At 32.3% G+C, this 24,455-nt stretch overlaps 1 protein-coding gene across 4 annotated transcripts in view; it reads right to left on the bottom strand.

The window, feature by feature from the left end:
• prkcg (protein kinase C, gamma) overlaps window positions 1–24,455 on the bottom strand; it is a 111,993-nt gene that overhangs the window by 59,122 nt on the left and 28,416 nt on the right. For all 4 annotated transcript variants that reach the window (XM_062062530.1, XM_062062528.1, XM_062062529.1 and 1 more), the window contains 3 exons: window positions 15,741–15,969; window positions 1,019–1,050; window positions 850–932 (listed from right to left, as the gene is read on the bottom strand). In XM_062062530.1, coding sequence (XP_061918514.1) covers window positions 850–932; window positions 1,019–1,050; window positions 15,741–15,964 — 339 coding nt within the window. In that variant the 5' untranslated portion in view covers window positions 15,965–15,969. The remainder of the gene's footprint in view (window positions 1–849; window positions 933–1,018; window positions 1,051–15,740; window positions 15,970–24,455) is intronic.

Below are 24,455 nucleotides of genomic sequence, written 5' to 3'. Positions count from 1 at the left end.
CGACATCCACAGTTTCCAAAAACAATTTGAAATGTGGACTCGTCAGACCACAGAACACTTTTCCACTTTGCATCAGTCCATCTTAGATGAGCTCGGGCCCAGCCAAGCCGGCGGCGTTTCTGGGTGTTGTTGATAAATGGCATAGTAGAGTTTTAACTTGCACTTACAGATGTAGCGACCAACTGTAGTTACTGACAGTGGTTTTCTGAAGTGTTCCTGAGCCCATGTGGTGATATCCTTTACACACCGATGTGGCTTTTTGATGAGGGATCCAAGGTGCGTAATATCATGGCTTACGTGCAGTGATTTCTCCAGATTCTCTCAACTTTTTGATGATATTACGGAGCGTAGATGGTGAAATCCCTGAATTCCTTGCAATAGCTGGTTGAGAAATGTTGTTCTTGAACAATTTGCTCAGGCATTTGTTGACAAAGTGGTGACCCTCGCCCCGTCCTTGTTTGTGAATGACTGAGCATTTCATGGAAGCTGCTTTCATACCCAATCATGGCACCCACCTGTTCCCAATTAGCCATGTTCACCTGTGGGATGTTCCAAATAAGTGTTTTGATGAGCATTCCTCAACTTTATCAGTCTTTTTTGCCACTTGTGCCAGCTTTTTTGCTACACGCTGCAGGCATCGAATTCCAAATGAGCTAATATTTGCACAAAATAACAAAGTTTTCCAGTTGGAACGTTAAATATCTTGTCTTTGCAGTCCATTCAATGGAATGTAAGTTGAAAAGGATTTGCAAATCCTTGTATTCTCTTTTTATTTACCATTTACACGTTGGAAGTAATAACCACAACCTTCAATCAACGGTCACTACGGTGAAAAGTGGCGATGCTCACATCCGGTATGGGGGCCATCACGGAGCCAGGACAGGTGAAGGTCACAAACTCGTGGCATCTTTTGTGCACCACAAAACTGCAAACTAGACAAAAAAAAAAAAAAGGGAGCCAACTGAGTTTGACAGTTTGTTCTGAGAAGATGAATGACTGAATATGGATCCTTGCTCACCTTGACATTGGAATCCTTGTTTGCCGATGCCCCTGCATGAGTGAGAGAGACACAATTAGTGCGCAAACACAATCTTCTTTAGCTTTTTTTTTTTTTTTTGTTTGTTTGTTTAAGTACTTTTCCTCTGCAATGTCACACACAGACAAAACACAGGTGTCCTATGGTTCCTGAATGCAACATTGGCTCCTTGCCAGCGTCTCCTTCGGGCTATAATTGAATAATTAAAGCCGTGGATCGACTAAAACGTCCACTCAGCGTCAAGTCAGCATGAGAATGAGGTCGTCAGATTATTATTATAATTTATTTATTCCAGGAGAAGTAAGACAAATAAGCAAGAAATGATGTGGTGCGGCATGTGAGTGAAATCTGCTTTGTGGCCAGCAGAGGGCGACAAAGAACCAGCCTAAAAGCAGCAATTAACGCAGCAAAGGCCATTTCCAGGACATAAAATATATTAATGCTTAGTGAAATTAATATTTTTTTATGAAGCAAATAATATTAATATTAATATTTTTAAATCATATCTAATTAATAATTCTATTTGCAGGGCATTGACTAATTAATTAGATATGATTTAAAAATGTATTAGATATGATTTAAAAATATTAATATTAATATGAATATTTTCAAATCATATCTAATAAATTATTCAATTTGCAGGGCATTGAATAATAATTAGATATGATTTAAAAATATTAATATTTTCAAATTACATCTAATTAATGAATCAATGTGCAGGACATTGAATAATTAATTAGATATGATTTAAAAAATAATTAGATATGATTTAAAAATATTAATATTAATATGAATATTTTAAAATCATATCTAATTAGTTATTCAATGTGCGGGACATTGAATAATTAATTAGATATGATTTAAAAAATAATTAGATATGATTTAAAAATATTAATATTAATATTACTATTTTAAAATAATATCTAATTAATTATTCAATGTGCAGGACATTGGATAATTAATTAGAGATGATTTAAAATTAATTAGATATGATTTAAAAATATTAATATTAATATTTTCAAATCATATCTAATGAATTATTCTATGTGCGGGACATTGAATAATTAATTAGATATGATTTAAAAATTAATTAGATATGATTTAAAAATATTAATATGAATATTTTCAAATTATGTCTAACTAATTATTTAATGTGCAGGACATTGGATAATTAATTAGATATGATTTAAACATTAATTAGATATGATTCAACAATATTAATATTAATATTAATATTTTTAAATAATATCTAATGAATTATTCAATGTGCAGGACATTGAATAATTAAATTAATTAGATATGATTTAAAAATTATTAATATTAATATGAATATTGTCAAATCATATTTAATTAATTATTCAATGTGCAGGGCGTTGAATAATTAATTAGATATGATTTAAAAATTAGATATTATTTAAAAATATTAATATTAATATTTTCAAATCATATCTAATTATTCAATGTCCTGCACATTGAATAATTCATTAGATTTGATTTAAAAAAACTATTTGATATTTAAAAAAAATATTAATATTAATATTAATATTAATTAAAACTACCTTTTTGTGTGGAAACAATGTGTTGCCTGTCCCCACTTCCTGTATTGGCAAGGCAAGGCAACTTTATTTATTTAGCACGTTTACAAAATTTTTTAAATTGGACTTTACAAGTTAAAAAGCATAGAGCAAAAAACAAAACAAACAAACAAATAATAATAAATAATTGTCAAAATATCACAACTTAATTCCTTCAGGAATGTTATATTTGTACCGTAAATTCCCGACTCTGAGCCGCTACTTTTTTCCTACGCTTTGACCCCTGCGACTAATTTATGGATTTTTTTTTCTTCGCTAAAAAAAAATACCACAATTTAATTCCTTCAGGAATGTTATATTTGTACCGTAAATTATGAGCCGCTACTATTTTCCTACGCTTTGAACCCTGCGACTAATTTATGGATTTTCTTTTCTTCGCTAAAAACCCCCCCAAAACAACAAAAACGAGCAAAGACACTGAAAAAGGTGTGCTACCGTTTGTGCTATAGCGCCATCTTTTGGACGAGTTTGCCCACCGCGCTCTTCTGTTTAGCGCTTTCCACCGGAAGTACAAGCGCCGTTCCGTCTTCTCGCCGTCCATAGCGTTTCCACTTGTACGGATCCTTCACTCTTCACTCCAAGTAACGTTTGTAAGTTTTACAATATAACTAAAACAATTATTTTTTTACTAAACCGGCCCATTGTGGGCTGTCAAATTAAACGAGTTAACTCATGTGATTAATCACAAAAAAATTATAATTATTAACGAGGCTTCATTCAGCACATATTCAATTGGACAATTTTATGCACCTAAAAGACTAATTACCTGAATTTCTCATCATCCATTACACATCATTTTTAGTGCAGTCAAACTTAATGAGTTAACTCGTGTGATTAATCACAAATAAAATATTATCATTACTGGGTAATAAGGTTTCATTCAGCACATACTCAAATAGACACTTTTATTCACGACAAGATTAATCATCTGAACTTCTCATCATCCATAACACATCATTATTAGGGCTGTCAAATGTAACGAGTTAACTCATGTGATTAATCACAAAAATGTATTATTATTAATAAGGCTTCATTCAGCACATACTCAAATAGACACTTTTATGCACCTACAAAACTAATTACCTGATCTTCTCCTCATCCATTACATATTATTATCAGGGCTGTCAAATTAAACGAGTTAACTCATGTGATTAATCACAAAAAAAGTATAATTATTAATGAGGCTTCATTCAGCACATATTCAATTGGACACTTTTATGCACCTAAAAGACCAATTACCTGAACTTCTCATCATCCATTACATATCATTATTAGGGCTGTCAAATGTAAAAAGTTAACTCGTGATTAATCACAAAAAAAATATTATTATTAACGAGGATTCATTCAGCACATATTCAATTGGACACTTTTATGCACCTAAAAGAGTAATGATCTGAACTTCTCATCATCAGTTACATATTATTATTAGGGCTGTCAAATTAAATGAGTTAACTCATGTGATTAATCACAAAAAAAATATAATTATTAACGAGGCTTCAATCAGTACATACTCAAATATACACTTTTATGCACCTACAAAACCAATTATCTGAACTTCTCATCATCCATTACATATTATTATTAGGGCTGTCAAATTTAACGAGTTAACTCATGTGATTAATCACAAAAAAATTATAATTATTAATGAGGCTTCATTCAGCACATATTCAATTGGACACTTTTATGCACCTAAAAGAGTAATGATCTGAACTTCTCATCATCCATTACATATTATTATTAGGGCTGTCAAATTTAACGAGTTAACTCATGTGATTAATCACAAAAATATTATAATTATTAATGAGGCTTCATTCAGCACATATTCAATTGGACACTTTTATGCACCTAAAAGACTAATTACCTGAATTTCTCATCATCCATTACACATCATTTTTAGTGCAGTCAAACTTAATGAGTTAACTCGTGTGATTAATCACAAATAAAATATTATCATTACTGGGTAATAAGGTTTCATTCAGCACATACTCAAATAGACACTTTTATTCACGACAAGATTAATTATCCGAACTTCTCATCATCCATAACACATCATTATTAGGGCTGTCAAATGTAACGAGTTAACTCATGTGATTAATCACGAAAATGTATTATTATTAATGAGTCTTCATTCAGCACATATTCAATTGGACACTTTTATGCACCTAAAAGACCAATTACCTGAACTTCTCATCATCCATTACATATTATTATTAGGGCTGTCAAATGTAAAAAGTTAACTCGTGATTAATCACAAAAAAAATATTATTATTAACGAGGATTCATTCAGCACATATTCAATTGGACACTTTTATGCACCTAAAAGAGTAATGATCTGAACTTCTCATCATCAGTTACATATTATTATTAGGGCTGTCAAATTAAACGAGTTAACTCATGTGATTAATCACAAAAAAAATATTATTATTAACGAGGCTTCAATCAGTACATACTCAAATAGACACTTTTATGCACCTACAAAACCAATTATCTGAACTTCTCATCATCCATTACATATTATTATTAGGGCTGTCAAATTTAACGAGTTAACTCATGTGATTAATCACGAAAAAAATATTATTAACAAGGCTTCATTCAGCACATACTCAATTGGACACTTTTATGCACCTACAAGACTAATTATCTGAACTTATCTATTACATATTATTATTAGGGCTGTCAAATTTAACGTTAACATGCTAACTTTGGTATCATGTTAACTTTGGTATCATGTTTACTTGTTATCATCACGGTAACTTTGGACAAAGTGTCAACTTTGGCAAAACGCTAACTCTGGCAACATGCTAACTTTAGCAACATGCTAACTTTGGTATCACGTTAACTTTGGCAACATGTTTACTTGTTATCATCACGGTAACTTTGGACAACGTGTCAACTTTGGCAAAACGCTAACTCTGGCAACATGCTAACTTTAACATCATGCTAACTTTGGTATCATGTTAACATGTTTACTTGTTATCATCACGGTAACTTTGGACAACGTGTCAACTTTGGCAAAACGCTAACTCTGGCAACATGCTAACTTTAGCAACATGCTAACATTAGCAACATGCTAACTTTGGTATCACGTTAACTTTGGTAACATGTTTACTTGTTATCGTCACGGTAACTTTGGACAACATGTCAACTTTGGCAAAACGCTAACTCTGGCAACATGCTAACTTTAGCAACATGCTAACTTTGGTATCACGTTAACTTTGGTAACATGTTTACTTGTTATCGTCACGGTAACTTTGGACAACGTGTCAACTTTGACAAAACGCCAACTCTGGCAACATGCTAACTTTAGCAACATGCTACATTTAGCAACATGGTAACTTTGGCAACATGTTTACTTGTTATCATCACGGTAACTTTGGACAACGTGTCAACTTTGGCAAAACGCTAACTCTGGCAACATGCTAACTTTAACATCATGCTAACTTTGGTATCATGTTAACATGTTTACTTGTTATCATCACGGTAACTTTGGACAACGTGTCAACTTTGGCAAAACGCTAACTCTGGCAACATGCTAACTTTAGCAACATGCTAACATTAGCAACATGCTAACTTTGGTATCACGTTAACTTTGGTAGCATGTTTAATTGTTATCGTCACGGTAACTTTGGACAACGTGTCAACTTTGGCAAAACGCTAACTCTGGCAACATGCTAATTTTAGCAACATGCTAACTTTAGCAACATGCTAACTTTGGTGTCACGTTAACTTTGGTAACATGTTTACTTGTTATCGTCACGGTAACTTTGGACAACGTGTCAACTTTGACAAAACGCCAACTCTGGCAACATGCTAACTTTAGCAACATGCTAAATTTAGCAACTTGGTAACTTTGGTAAAATAATTACTTGTTAGCGTCACGGTAACTTTGGACAACGTGTCAACTTTGGCAAAACGCTAACTCTGGCAACATGCTAACTTTAGCAACATGCTAACTTTGGTATCACGTTAACTTTGGTAACATGTTTACTTGTTATCATCATGGTAACTTTGGACAACGTGTCAACTTTGGCAAAACGCTAACTCTGGCAACATGCTAACTTTACCAACATGCTAACATTAGCAACGTGCTAACTTTTAGTATCACGTTAACTTTGGTAACATGTTTACTTGTTATCGTCACGGTAACTTTGGACAACGTGTCAACTTTGGCAAAACGCTAACTCTGGCAACATGCTAATTTTAGCAACATGCTATCTTTAGCAACATGCTAACTTTGTTATCACGTTAACTTTGGTATCATGTTTACTTGTTATCGTCACGGTAACTTTGGACAACGTGTCAACTTTGACAAAACGCTAACTCTGGCAACATGCTAACTTTAGCAACATGCTAACTTTGGTATCACGTTAACTTTGGTAACATGTTTACTTGTTATCATCACGGTAACTTTGGACAACGTGTCAACTTTGGCAAAACGCTAACTCTGGCAACATGCTAACTTTAACATCATGCTAACTTTGGTATCATGTTAACATGTTTACCTGTTATCATCACGGTAACTTTGGACAACGTGTCAACTTTGGCAAAACGCTAACTCTGGCAACATGCTAACTTTAGCAACATGCTAACATTAGCAACATGCTAACTTTGGTATCACATTAACTTTGGTAACATGTTTACTTGTTGTCGTCACGGTAACTTTGGACAACGTGTCAACTTTGGCAAAACGCTAACTCTGGCAACATGCTAATTTTAGCAACAGGCTAACTTTAGCAACATGCTAACTTTGGTATCACGTTAACTTTGGTAACATGTTTACTTGTTATCGTCACGGTAACTTTGGACAACGTGTCAACTTTGACAAAACGCCAACTCTGGCAACATGCTAACTTTAGCAACATGCTAAATTTAGCAACATGGTAACTTTGGTAAGATAATTACTTGTTATCGTCACGGTAACTTTGGACAACGTGTCAACTTTGGCAAAACGCTAACTCTGGCAACATGCTAACTTTAGCAACATGCTAACTTTGGTATCACGTTAACTTTGGTAACATGTTTACTTGTTATCATCACGGTAACTTTGGACAACGTGTCAACTTTGGCAAAACAATAACTCTGGCAACATGCTAACTTTAACATCATGCTAACTTTGGTATCATGTTAACATGTTTACTTGTTATCATCACGGTAACTTTGGACAACGTGTCAACTTTGGCAAAACGCTAACTCTGGCAACATGCTAACTTTAGCAACATGCTAACATTAGCAACATGCTAACTTTGGTATCACGTTAACTTTGGTAACGTGTTTACTTGTTATCGTCACGGTAACTTTGGACAACGTGTCAACTTTGGCAAAACGCTAACTCTGGCAACATGCTAATTTTAACAACATGCTAACTTTAGCAACATGCTAACTTTGGTATCACGTTAACTTTGGTAACATGTTTACTTGTTATCGTCACGGTAACTTTGGACAACGTGTCAACTTTGACAAAACGCCAACTCTGGCAACATGCTAACTTTAGCAACATGCTAAATTTAGCAACATGGTAACTTTGGTAACATAATTACTTGTTATCGTCACGGTAACTTTGGACAACGTGTCAACTTTGGCAAAACGCTAACTCTGGCAACATGCTAACTTTAGCAACATGCTAACTTTGGTATCACGTTATCTTTGGTAACATGTTTACTTGTTATCATCACGGTAACTTTGGACAACGTGTCAACTTTGGCAAAACGCTAACTCTGGCAACATGCTAACTTTAACATCATGCTAACTTTGGTATCATGTTAACATGTTTACTTGTTATCATCACCGTAACTTTGGACAACGTGTCAACTTTGGCAAAACGCTAACTCTGGAAACATGCTAACTTTGGTATCACGTTAACTTTGGTAACATGTTTACTTGTTATCATCACGGTAACTTTGGACAACGTGTCAACTTTGGCAAAACGCTAACTCTGGCAACATGCTAACTTTAACATCATGCTAACTTTGGTATCATGTTAACATGTTTACTTGTTATCATCACGGTAACTTTGGACAATGTGTCAACTTTGGCAAAACGCTAACTCTGGCAACATGCTAACTTTACCAACATGCTAACATTAGCAACATGCTAACTTTTAGTATGACGTTAACTTTGGTAACATGTTTACTTGTTATCGTCACGGTAACTTTGGACAACATGTCAACTTTGGCAAAACGCTAACTCTGGCAACATGCTAACTTTAGCAACATGCTAACTTTGGTATCACGTTAACTTTGGTAACATGTTTACTTGTTATCATCACGGTAACTTTGGACAACGTGTCAACTTTGGCAAAACAATAACTCTGGCAACATGCTAACTTTAACATCATGCTAACTTTGGTATCATGTTAACATGTTTACTTGTTATCATCACGGTAACTTTGGACAACGTGTCAACTTTGGCAAAACGCTAACTCTGGCAACATGCTAACTTTAGCAACATGCTAACATTAGCAACATGCTAACTTTGGTATCACGTTAACTTTGGTAACGTGTTTACTTGTTATCGTCACGGTAACTTTGGACAACGTGTCAACTTTGGCAAAACGCTAACTCTGGCAACATGCTAATTTTAACAACATGCTAACTTTAGCAACATGCTAACTTTGGTATCACGTTAACTTTGGTAACATGTTTACTTGTTATCGTCACGGTAACTTTGGACAACGTGTCAACTTTGACAAAACGCCAACTCTGGCAACATGCTAACTTTAGCAACATGCTAAATTTAGCAACATGGTAACTTTGGTAACATAATTACTTGTTATCGTCACGGTAACTTTGGACAACGTGTCAACTTTGGCAAAACGCTAACTCTGGCAACATGCTAACTTTAGCAACATGCTAACTTTGGTATCACGTTATCTTTGGTAACATGTTTACTTGTTATCATCACGGTAACTTTGGACAACGTGTCAACTTTGGCAAAACGCTAACTCTGGCAACATGCTAACTTTAACATCATGCTAACTTTGGTATCATGTTAACATGTTTACTTGTTATCATCACCGTAACTTTGGACAACGTGTCAACTTTGGCAAAACGCTAACTCTGGAAACATGCTAACTTTGGTATCACGTTAACTTTGGTAACATGTTTACTTGTTATCATCACGGTAACTTTGGACAACGTGTCAACTTTGGCAAAACGCTAACTCTGGCAACATGCTAACTTTAACATCATGCTAACTTTGGTATCATGTTAACATGTTTACTTGTTATCATCACGGTAACTTTGGACAATGTGTCAACTTTGGCAAAACGCTAACTCTGGCAACATGCTAACTTTACCAACATGCTAACATTAGCAACATGCTAACTTTTAGTATGACGTTAACTTTGGTAACATGTTTACTTGTTATCGTCACGGTAACTTTGGACAACGTGTCAACTTTGGCAAAACGCTAACTCTGGCAACATGCTAATTTTAGCAACATGCTAACTTTAGCAACATGCTAACTTTGGTGTCACGTTAACTTTGGTAACATGTTTACTTGTTATCGTCACGGTAACTTTGGACAACGTGTCAACTTTGACAAAACGCCAACTCTGGCAACATGCTAAATTTAGCAACATGGTAACTTTGGTAACATAATTACTTGTTATCGTCACGGTAACTTTGCACAACACGTCAACTTTGACAAAACGCTAACTCTGGCAACATGCTAACTTTAACAACATGCTAACTTTAGCAAAAGGCTAACTTTAGCAAAATGCTAACTTTAGCAACATGCTAACTTTAACAACATGCTAACTTTGGTATCATGTTAACTTTGGTAACATGTTTACTTGTTATCATCACGGTAACTTTGGACAACGTGTCAACTTTGACAAGAACGCCAACTCTGGCAACATGCTAACTTTAGCAACATGCTAACTTTGGCATGGCGTTAATCTCGGCCACATGTTCACTTTTTTTTTTTTTTTTTTTTGCGTGGCGCTAACTGTGACTTTTCTTCCAAGTTAACAGGCAACATTTCACAAAGTAACATGTTGACGTGGAACAGAGAACATTTCATCATCATTTCAGGAGCAGAAATGAACTTGCAGCCTTTTGGCTGCAAAATGAAAACAGAACTAGGAGAGTAGCTCCGCCTCCTTGGATTTCTTTGTCTCCAACAAGCTCCCACACGGTGTGGAAGAAGGCGTTCCAACCGGAGGAATGTCCCGAAAACTACCCGGAGGCTGCTGGCGCACACGCCGACATACGCCCTCGCCATATGGCGCCCGACGCACAACATGGCGCCCGTTCCGTGTTTAACGTGGAGCGCAGCACAAATGGGTCCTGGTGAGCGAATATCAAAAGTTGTGTGAATGCTAAATAAAAAAAGAATACAATAAATCATTTCCAACTTATATTCAATTGCATAGACTGCAAAGACAAGATATTTCATGTTTGAATTCGAAAGTGTAAGTGCAAGTTGAAAACTCTACTATGCAAAGCCACAGACATTTATCAACAACACCCAGAAACGCAAACCGGCTTCGCTGGGCCCCGAGCTCATCCAAGATGGACTGATGCGAAGTGGAAACGTGTTCTGACGAGTCCACATTTCAAATAGTTTTTGGAAACTGTGGACGTCGTGTCCTCCGGACCAAAGAGGAAAAGAACCATCCGGATTGTTCTAGGGCAGGGGTCACCAACGCGGTGCCCGCGGGCACCAGGTAGCCCGTAAGGACCAGATGAGTAGCCCGCTGGCCTGTTCTAAAAATAGCTCAAATAGCAGCACTTACCAGTGAGCTGCCTCTATTTTTTAAATTTTATTTATTTACTAGCAAGCTGGTCTCGACATTTTTAATTCTAAGAGACAAAACTCAAATAGAATTTGAAAATCCAAGAAAATATTTGAAAGACTTGGTCTTCACTTGTTTAAATAAATTCATACATTTTTTTTACTTTGCTTATTATAACTTTCAGAAAGACAATTTTAGAGAAAAAATACAACCTTAAAAATGATTTTTTATTGTAAAGAATAAGAAATACATTTTAATTTAATTCTTAATTTTAGCTTCTGTTTTTTCGACGAAGAATATTTGTGAAATATTTCTTCAAACTTATTATGATTAGGATTCAAAAAAAATATTCTGGCAAATCTAGAAAATCTGTAGAATCAAATTTAAATCTTATTTCAAAGTCTTTTGAATTTCTTTTAAAATTTTTGTTCTGGAAAATCTAGAAGAAATAATGATTTGTCTTTGTTAGAAATATAGCTTCGTCCAATTTGTTATATATTCTAACAAAGTGCAGATTGGATTTTAACCTATTTAAAACATGTCATCAAAATTCTAAAATTAATCTTAATCAGGAAAAATTAGTAATGATGTTCCATAAAATCTTTTTTAAATTTTTTCAAAAAGATTCGAATTAGCTAGTTTTTTGTCTTCTTTTTTTCGGTTGAATTTTGAATTTTAAAGAGTCGAAATTGAAGATAAACTATGTTTCAAAATTTAATTATCATTTTTTTCGCGTTTTCTCCTCTTTTAAACCGTTCAATTAAGTGTAAATATCATTAATTATTAATAATAACACAGAGTTAAAGGTAAATTGAGCAAATTGGCTATTTCTGGCAATTTATTTAAGTGTGTATGAAACTGGTAGCCCTTCACATTAATCAGTACCCAAGAAGTAGCTCTTGCTTTCAAAAAGGTTGGTGACCCCTGTTCTAGGGTGAAAGTGTAAAAGGCAGCATGTGTGATGGTATGGGGGTGTATTAGTGCCCAAGACATGGGTAACTTACACATCTGTGAGGGCGCCATTAATGCTAAAAGGTACATACAGCTTTTGGATGAAGCAAGCAACGTTATCATGGACGCCCCTGCTTATTTCGGCAAAACGATGCCAAGCCAGGTGTTACAACAGCGTGGCTTCGTAGTAAAAGAGTGCGGGTACTAGACTGGCCTGCCTGTAGTCCAGACATTGAAAATGTGTGAAGGCTAAAATATGAGAAGGGAGACTGTTGAACAACTTAAGCTGTACATCAAGCAAGAATGGGAAAGAATTCCACTTCAAAAATGTGTCTCCTCAGTTCCCAAACCTTTACTGAGTGTTGTTAAAAGGAAAGGCCATGTAACACAGTGGTAAAAATGCCTTTTTTGCAATGTGGCGCTGCCATTAAATTCTAAGTTCATGATTATTTGCCAAAAAAGAACAAAGTTTCTCAGTGTGAACGTGAAATATCTTGTCTTTGCAGTCTATTCAATTGAATATAAGTTGAAAAGGATTTGTTGTATTCTCTTTTTATTTACCATTTACACAACGTGACAACTTCACTGCTTTTGGCTTTTGCAGACGTAAGTGACCTGTATCGCTCTTGTGTGGATATCTGCTCGATATCGCTACATCACACTCCGTATCAGCCCTATTCAACTGCCGGCCCGCTTGGTTATGTTACGATAGCGCGGACAAATATGCACCAAAACGTCACACATGGGACTCTTTAAAAAGTATGAATTGTTTTAGTTGCATTGTAAAACTTCACCTGGTTCAGCTCATTTGTTTCCGGTCATAAAAAAATAAAACAAAGGATGTGAATTACGAATGAAAAGGAGCAGAAAGAAGTTAAAAACTTCTCAGAAATACAACACTTGACTTTCAATGTCGTCGACTACAAAGTTGTGTTAAAATTTTACAACAATTAACTCAATAACAAAGATGACTGAAAATTGAGACAAAAAATAATAATAATAATAATAAAAAAAATAAATAAATAAAATAAATAAAAAAAATAAATAAATAAATAAAAAAAATAAAAAAATAAAATAAAATATATATATATATATATATTGTTTGTTTAACTCCACCCCCAAAAAAAATAAATAAAAAAAATAAATAAATAATAATAATAAAAAAAAAAAAAAAAAAAAAAAAAAAAAAAATAAATAAATAAATAAATAAAAAAAATAAAAAAATAAAATAAAATATATATATATATATATATATATTGTTTGTTTAACTCCGCCCCCCAAAAAAATAAATAAAAATAAAAATATATATATATATATATATATATATATAAATGTGCATTATGGCCGTCAAGCTGTACACAGACTACTCTAAAGTGCATCACAATGCTCGCCGCAACGTGCACTTACGGAAAACAAATAGTTCAAACGATAACGATGCCGAGTTGTTCGGTTTTATTTGTAAAGGAGGTGACCTCCCGGATCACGTGGGCTTTACAGCGCGGAGGTGAGATCACGTGACCCGAGCGGGTCAGTGTGCTGACTGACGTGGGCTGCTTGACTCAGTCTTAAGGAAACTGGAAAAAATAAATAAATAAATAAATAAATAAAGTGCAGTAAAGTCAGATGCAGCAGTGGGTTGCCTGAGGGGGCGGCTTAAGAACTGCCGGGGTGGTTTCTCCTCCTGCAAATGTGTGTGTGTGTGTGTGTTCTTGTATTTCTAACCTTCTTGAGACAAGTTAGGACATAGAAACATAGGAAAACCATTGCATTTAATAGAGAGCCAAATACTAGATTCCGTGAACATTGCTCCAAAGTCAGGATTTTTGTTGTTGATTTAACGTGCGTACAAAAGGTGCAAAGGCAGCGATATATGATAAAACAAGATGGCAGCCAAAGAAGGACTTCACTATTCATCCCCGGAAAAAAACCCGGCAGGTGAACGGCTGATTTGACCACTTCCGGTGCTGACGTAAGACAACACATATGTGAGCATAGGATGAACGAATACACTACGGTACGGTCTTAAGACATAAACAAGGAAAAGTACCTTCCATATGAGGAGGTGTGAACAAGTTAGGACATAAATCATGGTCCCGATACGGAAAACCATTGCATCTAATAGAGAGCCAAATACTAGAGTCCGTGAACATTGCTCCAAAGTCAGGATTTGAACAGCTGATTTTACCACTTCCGGTGCTGACGTAAGACAAGCCATATGTGAGCATAGGATGAACAAATACACTACGGTACTAAGACTATAGTGGCCATTAACAGTTAGCTTCTACAGCTGGGTTGCCCAAAGTGCGGCACAGGGGCCATCTGTGGTCCCTGACTCCTTTGTCATCGGCCTTCAGCACGTTACAAAAAACAAAAAAAAATAGAGATCTCATTTGCACCCCCTGCTGGTGACATCTATCAAAATGAGGGTGGTCCCAAAAAGGAGGGATTTTTAAATTGACTGTGTGTCGCTTTTAAAAGTGCTCCCCCTCTGGTCAACATATGAAATAACAAGTGTGTGTAAGAAATTGAAATGCACCCCCTTTGGCCAAAATTAGTACAAAAAAATAAATAAATCTGTATATAGAGACATACTGTAATAACTTGAAGTAAATAATGAAGATTAAAAACCAATAACAAACAAAAAATTAAAAAAAATACAATAAGTAACTAAAAGCAGTCTTTTTGTCACGATGTGTTGACTTTTTTTTATAAAATTGGGAACGATTTCTCATATTCTTTCTGTTTCTGTAATGTTGCAATATTTTCTCGTAAATTTATGACTTTTTTAATGTAAAATTATTACTTTTTAATGCAAAATGACATTTGTCATATAAAATTCGTAATTTTATCCCAATATTGCCAATTGTTTTTTGTTGTTCTTGTAAAACAGTGACACTTTTTGAGAAAAATTATGACTTTTGTCATCATTTTGCCTAGTAAAATTCCGATTATTATTATAATATTGCCAACATTTTAACGTTTTCTTATAAAATTGTGACTTTTGTCGAGCAAAATGACGACTCTTTTCATAAAATTGCCAACATTTTAAGCTTTTTCTTGTAGAACTGTGACTGTTATTGAGTTAAATTCCAACTTTTATCATAATAATGCACAAATGTTCAGTTTTTCTTCTACAATTTTGACTTGCGTCGAGTAAAATTACGACTTTTACTATATATTATAGTTTTTCTTGTGAAATTCCAACTCATTTTTCACAACAAGCTTTTTTATATTTGCATAGTATGTATATATTATTAATGTTGTAAATACACATCTTTATATATCTAGAAAGGCTGGTCCTAAAGAGGGAGGCATTTTTCTCAGGTCTCCAGAAGGTATGAAATACACTATAGTGTGTGTGTGTGTGTGTGTGTGTGTGTGTGTGTGTGTGTGTGTGTGTGTGTGTGTGTGTGTGTACTACCAGATGAAGTCGGTGCAGTGGCTACAGAAGGTGGGCTGCTTGAAGAAGCGGGCCGTGAACTGGTGGTCCTTCACCTCCACGATCCTCTTGTGCTTGAGTGCGCCTTTCCTCTGGAACACGGGCACCCTGGGCGGGGGGGAGAGGGGCGAGGGCAAGGGCAAGGGCGAGGCGGCCGACGTCGGGGAGGCCAGCGTCAGCGGGGGAGGGGGTCCTGAGGCGGACATGACGCCTGCAGTGGGAGGCGGCGAGGGTGTGCAAGGACGGGGAGGCGGGACGGAAAGAAGGAGGAGAAGGTAAAAAGTATGGTAAGATTTTATAACTCGCATAATATTTATATTAAATGGATTATATTGATCACAAATTAGTAGTGTTTTTTAACCATGAGGCCCCCAAAAAATGATCCATTCCTTAGCTGTGGTCCGTATGGAGTTGCAGTTGTAATACACTTTTCCACCACTTGTGGCAGTAATGACAATAGCAAACAAATAGAAGAAGTTGCTTTCAAGCGCAAAAAGTGTGACTAAAGTGGTCAAACTGTATTTTCATTTGCACTTTTATTTTATTGACAAATTATCTAACATACATACAATATTATAATTTATGTTTAAGTTAGTTCAAACATATTAATATTACTGATGTGGAAATGTATCACATTACAATAGCATGCAATATATAGCATGCATATTTATGCATGAAAACACTCCGACAGACATCACACATGGGACATGCATTCAAATTATGCTGACAATTTCATTAAATAAAAAATTTGTGAGCAAAATGTGTGTGTTTGAAAATATAATTTGTTAAAATATTGTTTTAAAATTCAGTGTAAAAATATTCAGCTTAAAAAAAAAAAATCTGTGTTTACAAATTTAGTGTAAAGAAAATTCAGTGCAGTATGATTTAGTGTGAAAAAATGTGGTGTGGAGAAAAAAATCAGCATAAAAAATACAGTGTGCAAAAAATTCAGTGCAAAAAAAGTCAGTGTAAAAAATGCAGAGTATAAATATTCAGCGTAAAAAAACATTAAGGTAAAAACAATCATTGCAGAAAAATCCAGTGTAGAAAATTAATTGAAGAAAAATCAGTGCATTTGGAAAACAGTGTAAAGAAAATTAAGTGTAAATAAATTGGTGCAAAAAAATGCAGTGTATAAAAATTGGTGCAAAAACAAATCCGTAATAAAAAAATCAGTGCAAAAAAAGTAAGTGTAAAAAATGCAGTGTATGAAAATTCAATGTAAAAAATATTTGATGCAAAACAATTTAGTGTAAAAAAATGTATTGTATAAAAATCAGTGTATTTAAATACAGTGTAAAGAAACATTTTGTGTAGAAAATTCAGTGCAAAAAAATAAAGTGTAAAAAATTCAGTGCAAAAAAAGTCAGTTAAAAAATGCAATGTAAAAATATTCAGCGTAAAAAATAAGTGTAAAAAAAATCAGTCCAGAAAAATTCTGTGTAAAAAATTAATTGAATTAAAATCTGTGTATTTGGAAAAATGTATTAAGTTAAAAAAAATTCAGTGTAAAAAATTGGTTGCAAAAAAATAATCAGTTAAAAAAAATCAGTGCATGAAGTCAATGTAAAAAAAAATCACGGGACAAAAAATTCAGTGCAAAAAAAAAGTAAGTGTAAAAAATGCAGTGTATAAAAATTCAGTGTAAAAATATTTGATGCAAAACAATTTAGTGTAAAAAAATTGATTGTATAAAAATCAGTGTATCTAAATACAGAGTAAAGAAACATTTTGTGTAGAAAAGACAGTGCGAAAAAATAAAATGTAAAAAAAAATCAGTGCAAGAAAGTCAGTGTTAAAAAATGCAGTCTATAAATATTCAGCTTAAAAAATATTAAGTGTAAAAAAAAAATCAGTGCAGAAAAATTCTGTGTAAAAAAATAATTGAATAAAAATCCGTGTATTTGGAAAACAGTGTAAAGAACATTAATTGTAAAGAAATAAGTTCAAAATAATTCAGTGTAAAAAAATTGGTGCCCAAAAACAAAAATCAGTGCATTAAGTCAGTGTAAAAAAAATACTATTTGGAAAAAAAATTCAGTGCAAAAAAAGTAAGTGTAAAAAATGCTATGTATAAAAATTTATTTTAAGAATATTTTGATGCAAAACAATTCAGTGTAAAAAAAAATATATTGTATAAAAATCAGTGTATTTAAATACAGAGTAAAGAAAATTCAGTGTAGAAAAATCAATGCAAAAAAAAAAATCAGTGCAAAAAAGTAAGTGTAAAAAAAATGCAGTATATAAAAATTTAGTGTAAAAATATTTTATGCGAAACAATTCAGTGTATTTTTTTTTATAAAAATCAGTGTATTTAAATACATCCATCCATCCATCCATCCATCCATCCATCCATCCATCCATCCATGTTTAAAAAAAAATCAGTGCAGATAATTCAGTGCAAAAAATTCAGTGCAAAAATAAATTGCTGCTGAACAATTCAGTGTAAAAAAATCAGTCTACAAAGTCGATGTAAAAAAAGTCTGTTTGAAAAAAAAATCAGTGCAGAAAGATCTGTTGCTTCAAAACTCAAAACCCACTTCCTGTAAATTAAGACTAATTTTTTTTGTAGAGCACAATTTGTACACGAGGCTGAAAATAACTAAAATAAAAATGTTGTACACAAAGTTGTTTTCACAGAAAATTAAAATAAGGGAAAATAATTCAAATTAAAATCAGAAAATATAATCATCATAAAACAATCATAATTAATTCAAATCAATCCAAGAGTGTAGATAAAATATGTTCAGTTGTCATGTGCTCAATGAAATAAAAATGTTTTCAGGCTGGACTTGAACTTTGCCAACCTTGAGGCCTGTCTCACATCTTCAGGAAGACTAATAAGGTCGTATTTCCTGATTCTAGTCAGAACTCGAGCAGCAGCATTCCGGATATACTGCTGCCAAATATATCTATTTTTTTTTGCACTGAATTTTCACGCAATGAGTTTTACAACTCATTGCGTGAAAGCTTAGGTAAGAAAAGACACGAATGAACCTGCGTGGGTGTATTTTTAAGCGGTAACGCCACAAGTGCGGACGAGAGGAGCGGCGGTAATGAGGAAGGCAGAGGTTAATTCGCACGCAGTGACAAAACCCTCCTGAGAGACTTGGAGCCGCTGAACAATTAACACAACCGTCCCACATACCGGCCGACTATCTCTCTTCGCTCGCCCCGCCCCCCGCCCTGGTCGCCGTGTCAACTCTGCCTCCCGTTGCCATGGCGACAACACCCCGCTCCCGGCATCGGCCCTCTCACCTTACTTGCCCGCAGATGTGCTGCACTGACTGGTCAACAGCATTGATTCATCCCTTCATAACACCACGACATTGCAGTGAACGTTATTTTTTTTTGATTTTTTTAAAGAAAAACAGTTTTGTGATGAAAAGTTTTCATAAAATCATTTTAGGAATATTCTGAGAAAATGTTTTTATTTTATTTTACAAGACAAAATGATGTAATTTTACAAGATTAAAGTCCAATTTATTACGGAAATGTATTTTTCTTTTCTTTTTTTTAGAAAAAAAAGTTAGTAATATAGTGAGATAAAGTTGTCATTATACAGGGATTATGCTCTGGGGGAAAATTTTGAGACCAAATTTAAAATTTGACCAAAAAATGTATGTCATTTTACACAAATAAAATATTGTGGAAAAATACTGTGGAAAATATTGGGGGATTTTTTTTTATTTTTTTATTTTTTTACAAAATAGTAAAACAAAATTGATTGTATAAAAATCAGTGTATTTAAATACAGAGTAAAGAAACATTTTGTGTAGAAAATACAGTGCAAAAAAATAAAATGTAAAAAAAATCAGTGCAAGAAAGTCAGTGTTAAAAAATGCAGTCTATAAATATTCAGCTTAAAAAATATTAAGTGTAAAAAAAAAATCAGTGCAGAAAAATTCCGTGTAAAAAAATAATTGAATAAAAATCCGTGTATTTGGAAAACAGTGTAAAGAACATTAATTGTAAAGAAATAACTTCAAAATAATTCAGTGTAAAAAAATTGGTGCCCAAAAAAAAAAATCAGTGCATTAAGTCAGTGTAAAAAAAATACTATTTGGAAAAAAAATTCAGTGCAAAAAAAGTAAGTGTAAAAAATGCTGTATGTCATTTTACACAAATAAAATATTGTGGAAAAATACTGTGGAAAATATTGTGGGAATTTTTTTTTTTTTTTTTTTTTTTTTTACAAAATAGTAAAAAAAAATTGATTGTATAAAAATCAGTGTATTTAAATACAGAGTAAAGAAACATTTTGTGTAGAAAATACAGTGCAAAAAAATAAAATGTAAAAAAAATCAGTGCAAGAAAGTCAGTGTTAAAAAATGCAGTCTATAAATATTCAGCAGTAAGTAAAAAAAAAGTAAGATAAAAAAATCATAACTAATCAAATTGCAAAAGTGTGATTTATCGGATAAAAGTATGTAAATGTTTAAAAGCACTAAATGTTAGCAATTTTTGACCAAATCAAAACTATTATATATTTCAAAACGACATTCTGACCATAAAATATGCGTCAAAATATCGGTCTTTTTAAAATTGACTTAAATTATGCACGCAAGTAATTTACTGCGATTTATCATGATTAATCAAATTGCAAAAGTGTGATTTATCGGATAAAAGTATGTAATCGTTTGACAGCACGAATTGCTAGCAATTTCTGAACAAATACAATTCTATTAAGTATTTCAGTACAACATTCTGACCATAAAATGTGTGTCACAATATTGTACTTTTTAAAATGTATTCCAATGATGCACATACCCAGTTTACTGCGATTATTCATTATTAATTGAATTGCAAAAGTGTGATTAATTGAATAAAAGTATGTCATTGTTTGACAGCACACATTTTTAGCAATTTCTGAACAAATAAAATACTATTACATTTTTCAGTACGAAATTCTGACTATAAAATGTGGCAAAATATTGGTCTTTTTAAAATGTATTTCAATTATGCAAATAAGCAATTTACTGCGATTAATCGTGATTAATCATATCACAAAAGTGTGATTAATTGGATAAAAGTATGCACTTGTTTGACAGCACTAATTGTTAGCAATTTCTGAACAAATAAAATACTATTAGTAGGACATTCTGACCATAAAATGTGTGTCAAAATATTGGTATTCATCAATGTATTTAAATTATCCACGTAAGTAATTTACTGCGATTAATCTTGAATAATCAAATTGCAAAAGTGTGATTCATCGGATAAAAATATGTAATCGTTTAACAGCACGAATTGTTAGCAATTTCTGAACAAATAAAATACTATTAAATATTTCAGTACAACATTTTGGCTATAAAAAGTGTGTCAAAATATTGGTCTTTTTAAAATGTAATTAAATTATGCACATAGGTAAACTACTGTGATTAATTGTGATTAATCATATTGCAAAAGTGTGATTAATTGCATAAAAGAATGTAATCGTTTGACAGCACAAATTGTTAGCTATTTCTAAACAAATAAAATACTAATAGTACGAAATTTTGACTATAAATGTGTGTCAAAATATTGGTCTTTTTAAAGTGTATTTAAATTATGCACACAAGTAATTTACTGCGATTAATCCTGATTAATCAAATTGCAAAAGTGTTATTTATCGGATAAAAACATGTAATTGTTTGAAAGCATGAATTTTTAGCAATTTTTGAACAAATAAAATTATATTAGATACTTCAGTACAACATTCCTACTATAAAATATGTGTCAAAATATTGGTCTTTTTAAAATTGACTTAAATTATGCACACACGTAATTTAATGCGTTTAATCGTGATTAATCAAATTGCAAAAGTGTTATTTATCGGATAAAAATCTGGAATTGTTTGAAAGCACGAATTGTTAGCAATTTTTGAACAAATACGTTTCTATTAAATATTTTAGTACAACATTCTGACCATAAAATGTGTGTCACAATATTGTACTTTTTAAAATGTATTCCAATGATGCACATACATAGTTTACTGCGATTAATCATTATTAATTGAATTGCAAAAGTGTGATTAATTGAATAAAAGTATGTCATTGTTTAACAGCACAAATTTTTAGCAATTTCTGAACAAATAAAATACTATTAAATATTTCAGTACGAAATTCTGACTATAAAATGTGGCAACATATTGGTCTTTTTAAAATGTATTTCAATTATGCAAATAAGTAATTTACTGCGATTAATCGTGATTAATCATATCACAAAAGTTTCATTAATTGGATAAAAGTATGTACTTGTTTGACAGCACTAATTGTTAGCAATTTCTGAACAAATAAAATACTATTAGTATGACATTCTGACCATAAAATGTGTGTCAAAATATTGGTATTCATCAATGTATTTAAATTATCCATGTAAGTAATTTACTGCGATTAATCTTGAATAATCAAATTGCAAAAGTGTGATTCATCGGATAAAAATATGTAATCGTTTGACAGCACGAATTGTTAGCAATATCTGAACAAATAAAATACTATTAAATATTTCAGTACAACATTTTGACTATAAAAAGTGTGTCAAAATATTGGTCTTTTTAAAATGTAATTAAATTATGCACATAGGTAAACTACTGCGATTAATCGTGATTAATCATATTGCAAAAGTGTGATTAATTGAATAAAAGTATGTAATCATTTGACAACACAAATTGTTAGCAATTTCTAAACAAATAAAATACTAATAGTACGAAATTTTGACTATAAAATGTGTGTCAAAATATTGGTCATTTTATAATGTATTTAAATTATGCACACAAGTAATTTATTGCGATTAATCATAATTAATTGAAATGCAAAAGTGTGATTAATTGAATAAAAGTATGTAATTGTTTGACAGCACTAATTGTTAGCAATTTCTGAACAAATAAAATACTATCAGTACGACATTCTGACTATAAAAAGTGTGTCAAAATATTGGTCTTTTTAAAATGTATTTAAATTATGCACATAATTAATTACTGCGATTAATCTTGATTAATCATATTGCAAAAGTGTGATTAATGGGATACAAATATGTAATTGCTTAACAGCACAAATTGTTAGCAATTTTTGGAACAAACACATTATTATTGTAGAATGTTCTAGTATGACAGTACGACTATAAAATGTGTGTCAAAATAGAGGTGCCTTTTAACGTTTATTTAAATTATGCACACAAGTAATTTTCTGCAATTAATCATGATTAATCAAATTGCAAAAGTGTGATTAATCAGATAAAAGTATGTAATTGTTTAACAGCACTAATTGTTAGCAATGTCTGAACTAATAAAATACCATCATTACGACATTCTGACTATAAAATTTGTTTCAAAATATTTCTCTTTTAAAAATGTATTTAAATTATGCACGCAAGTAATTTATTGCGATTAATCATAATTAATCAAATTGAAAAAGTGTGATTAATTGAATAAAAGTATGTCATTGTTTGATAGCACTAATCATTAGCAATTTCTGAACAAATAAAATACTATCAGTACGACATAATGACTATAAAATGTGTGTCAAAATAATGGTCTTTTTAAAATGAATTTAAATTATGCACATAGTAAATTTACTGCGATTAATCGTGATTAATCATATTGCAAAAGTGTGATAATACGATACAAGTATGTAATTGTGTGACAATAAGAATTGTTAGCAATTTCTGAACAAATAAAATACTATTAGTATGACATTTTGACTATAAAATGTGTGTCAAAATAATGGTCTTTTTAAAATGTATTTAAATTATGCAAATAATTAATTTACTGCAATTAATCGTGATTAATCGTATTGCAAAAGAATGATTTATCGGGCAAAAGTATGATTTATCGTATAAAAGTATGTAATCGTTTGACAGCACGAATTGTTAGCAATTTCTGAACAAATAAAATAGTATTAGTACAACATTGTGACAATAAATGTGTGTCAAAATATTGGTCTTTTTAAAATGTATTTAAATTATGCACGGAAGTAATTTATTGTGATTAATCATAATTAATCAAATTGCAAAATTGTGATTAATTGAATAAAAGTATGTAATGTTTGACAGCACGAATTGTTAGCAATTTCTGAACAAATAAAATACTATTAGTACGACATTCTGACTATAAAAAGTGTGTCAAAATATTGGTCTTTTTTAAATGTATTTAAATTATGCAAATAATTAATTTACTGAAATTAATCGTGATTAATCGTATTGCAAAAGTATGATTTATCGGGCAAAAGTATGATTTATCGTATAAAAGTATGTAATCGTTTGACAGCACGAATTGTTAGCAATTTCTGAACAAATAAAATATCAGTACGACATTCTGACTATAAAAAGTGTGTCAAAATATTGATCTTTTAAAATGTATTTGAATTATGCATATTAGTAATTTACTGTGATTAATCGTGATTAATCGAACTGCAAAAGTGTGATTTATCGGATAAAAGTATGTAATCATTTAACAGCACGAATTGTTAGCAATTTCTGAACAAATAAAATACTATAAGTATGACATTCTGACTATAAAATGTCTTACTGCGATTAATCACGATTAATCAAATTGCAAAAGTGCGATTTATCGGATAAAAGTATATAATCATTTGACAGCACACATTTTTAGCAATTTCTGAACAAATAAAATACTATTAGGACGACATTCCGACTATAAAATGTGTGTCAAAATAATGGTCTTTTTAAAATGTATTTAAATTTTGCACAAGCGGAAAA

Source organism: Entelurus aequoreus, linkage group LG11 (genome assembly GCF_033978785.1).
Source record: "Entelurus aequoreus isolate RoL-2023_Sb linkage group LG11, RoL_Eaeq_v1.1, whole genome shotgun sequence".
NCBI classification, from domain to species: domain Eukaryota; kingdom Metazoa; phylum Chordata; class Actinopteri; order Syngnathiformes; family Syngnathidae; genus Entelurus; species Entelurus aequoreus.
The sequence above is the reverse complement of the archived record's forward strand: the minus strand, read 5'-3'. Positions and strand labels throughout refer to the sequence as shown.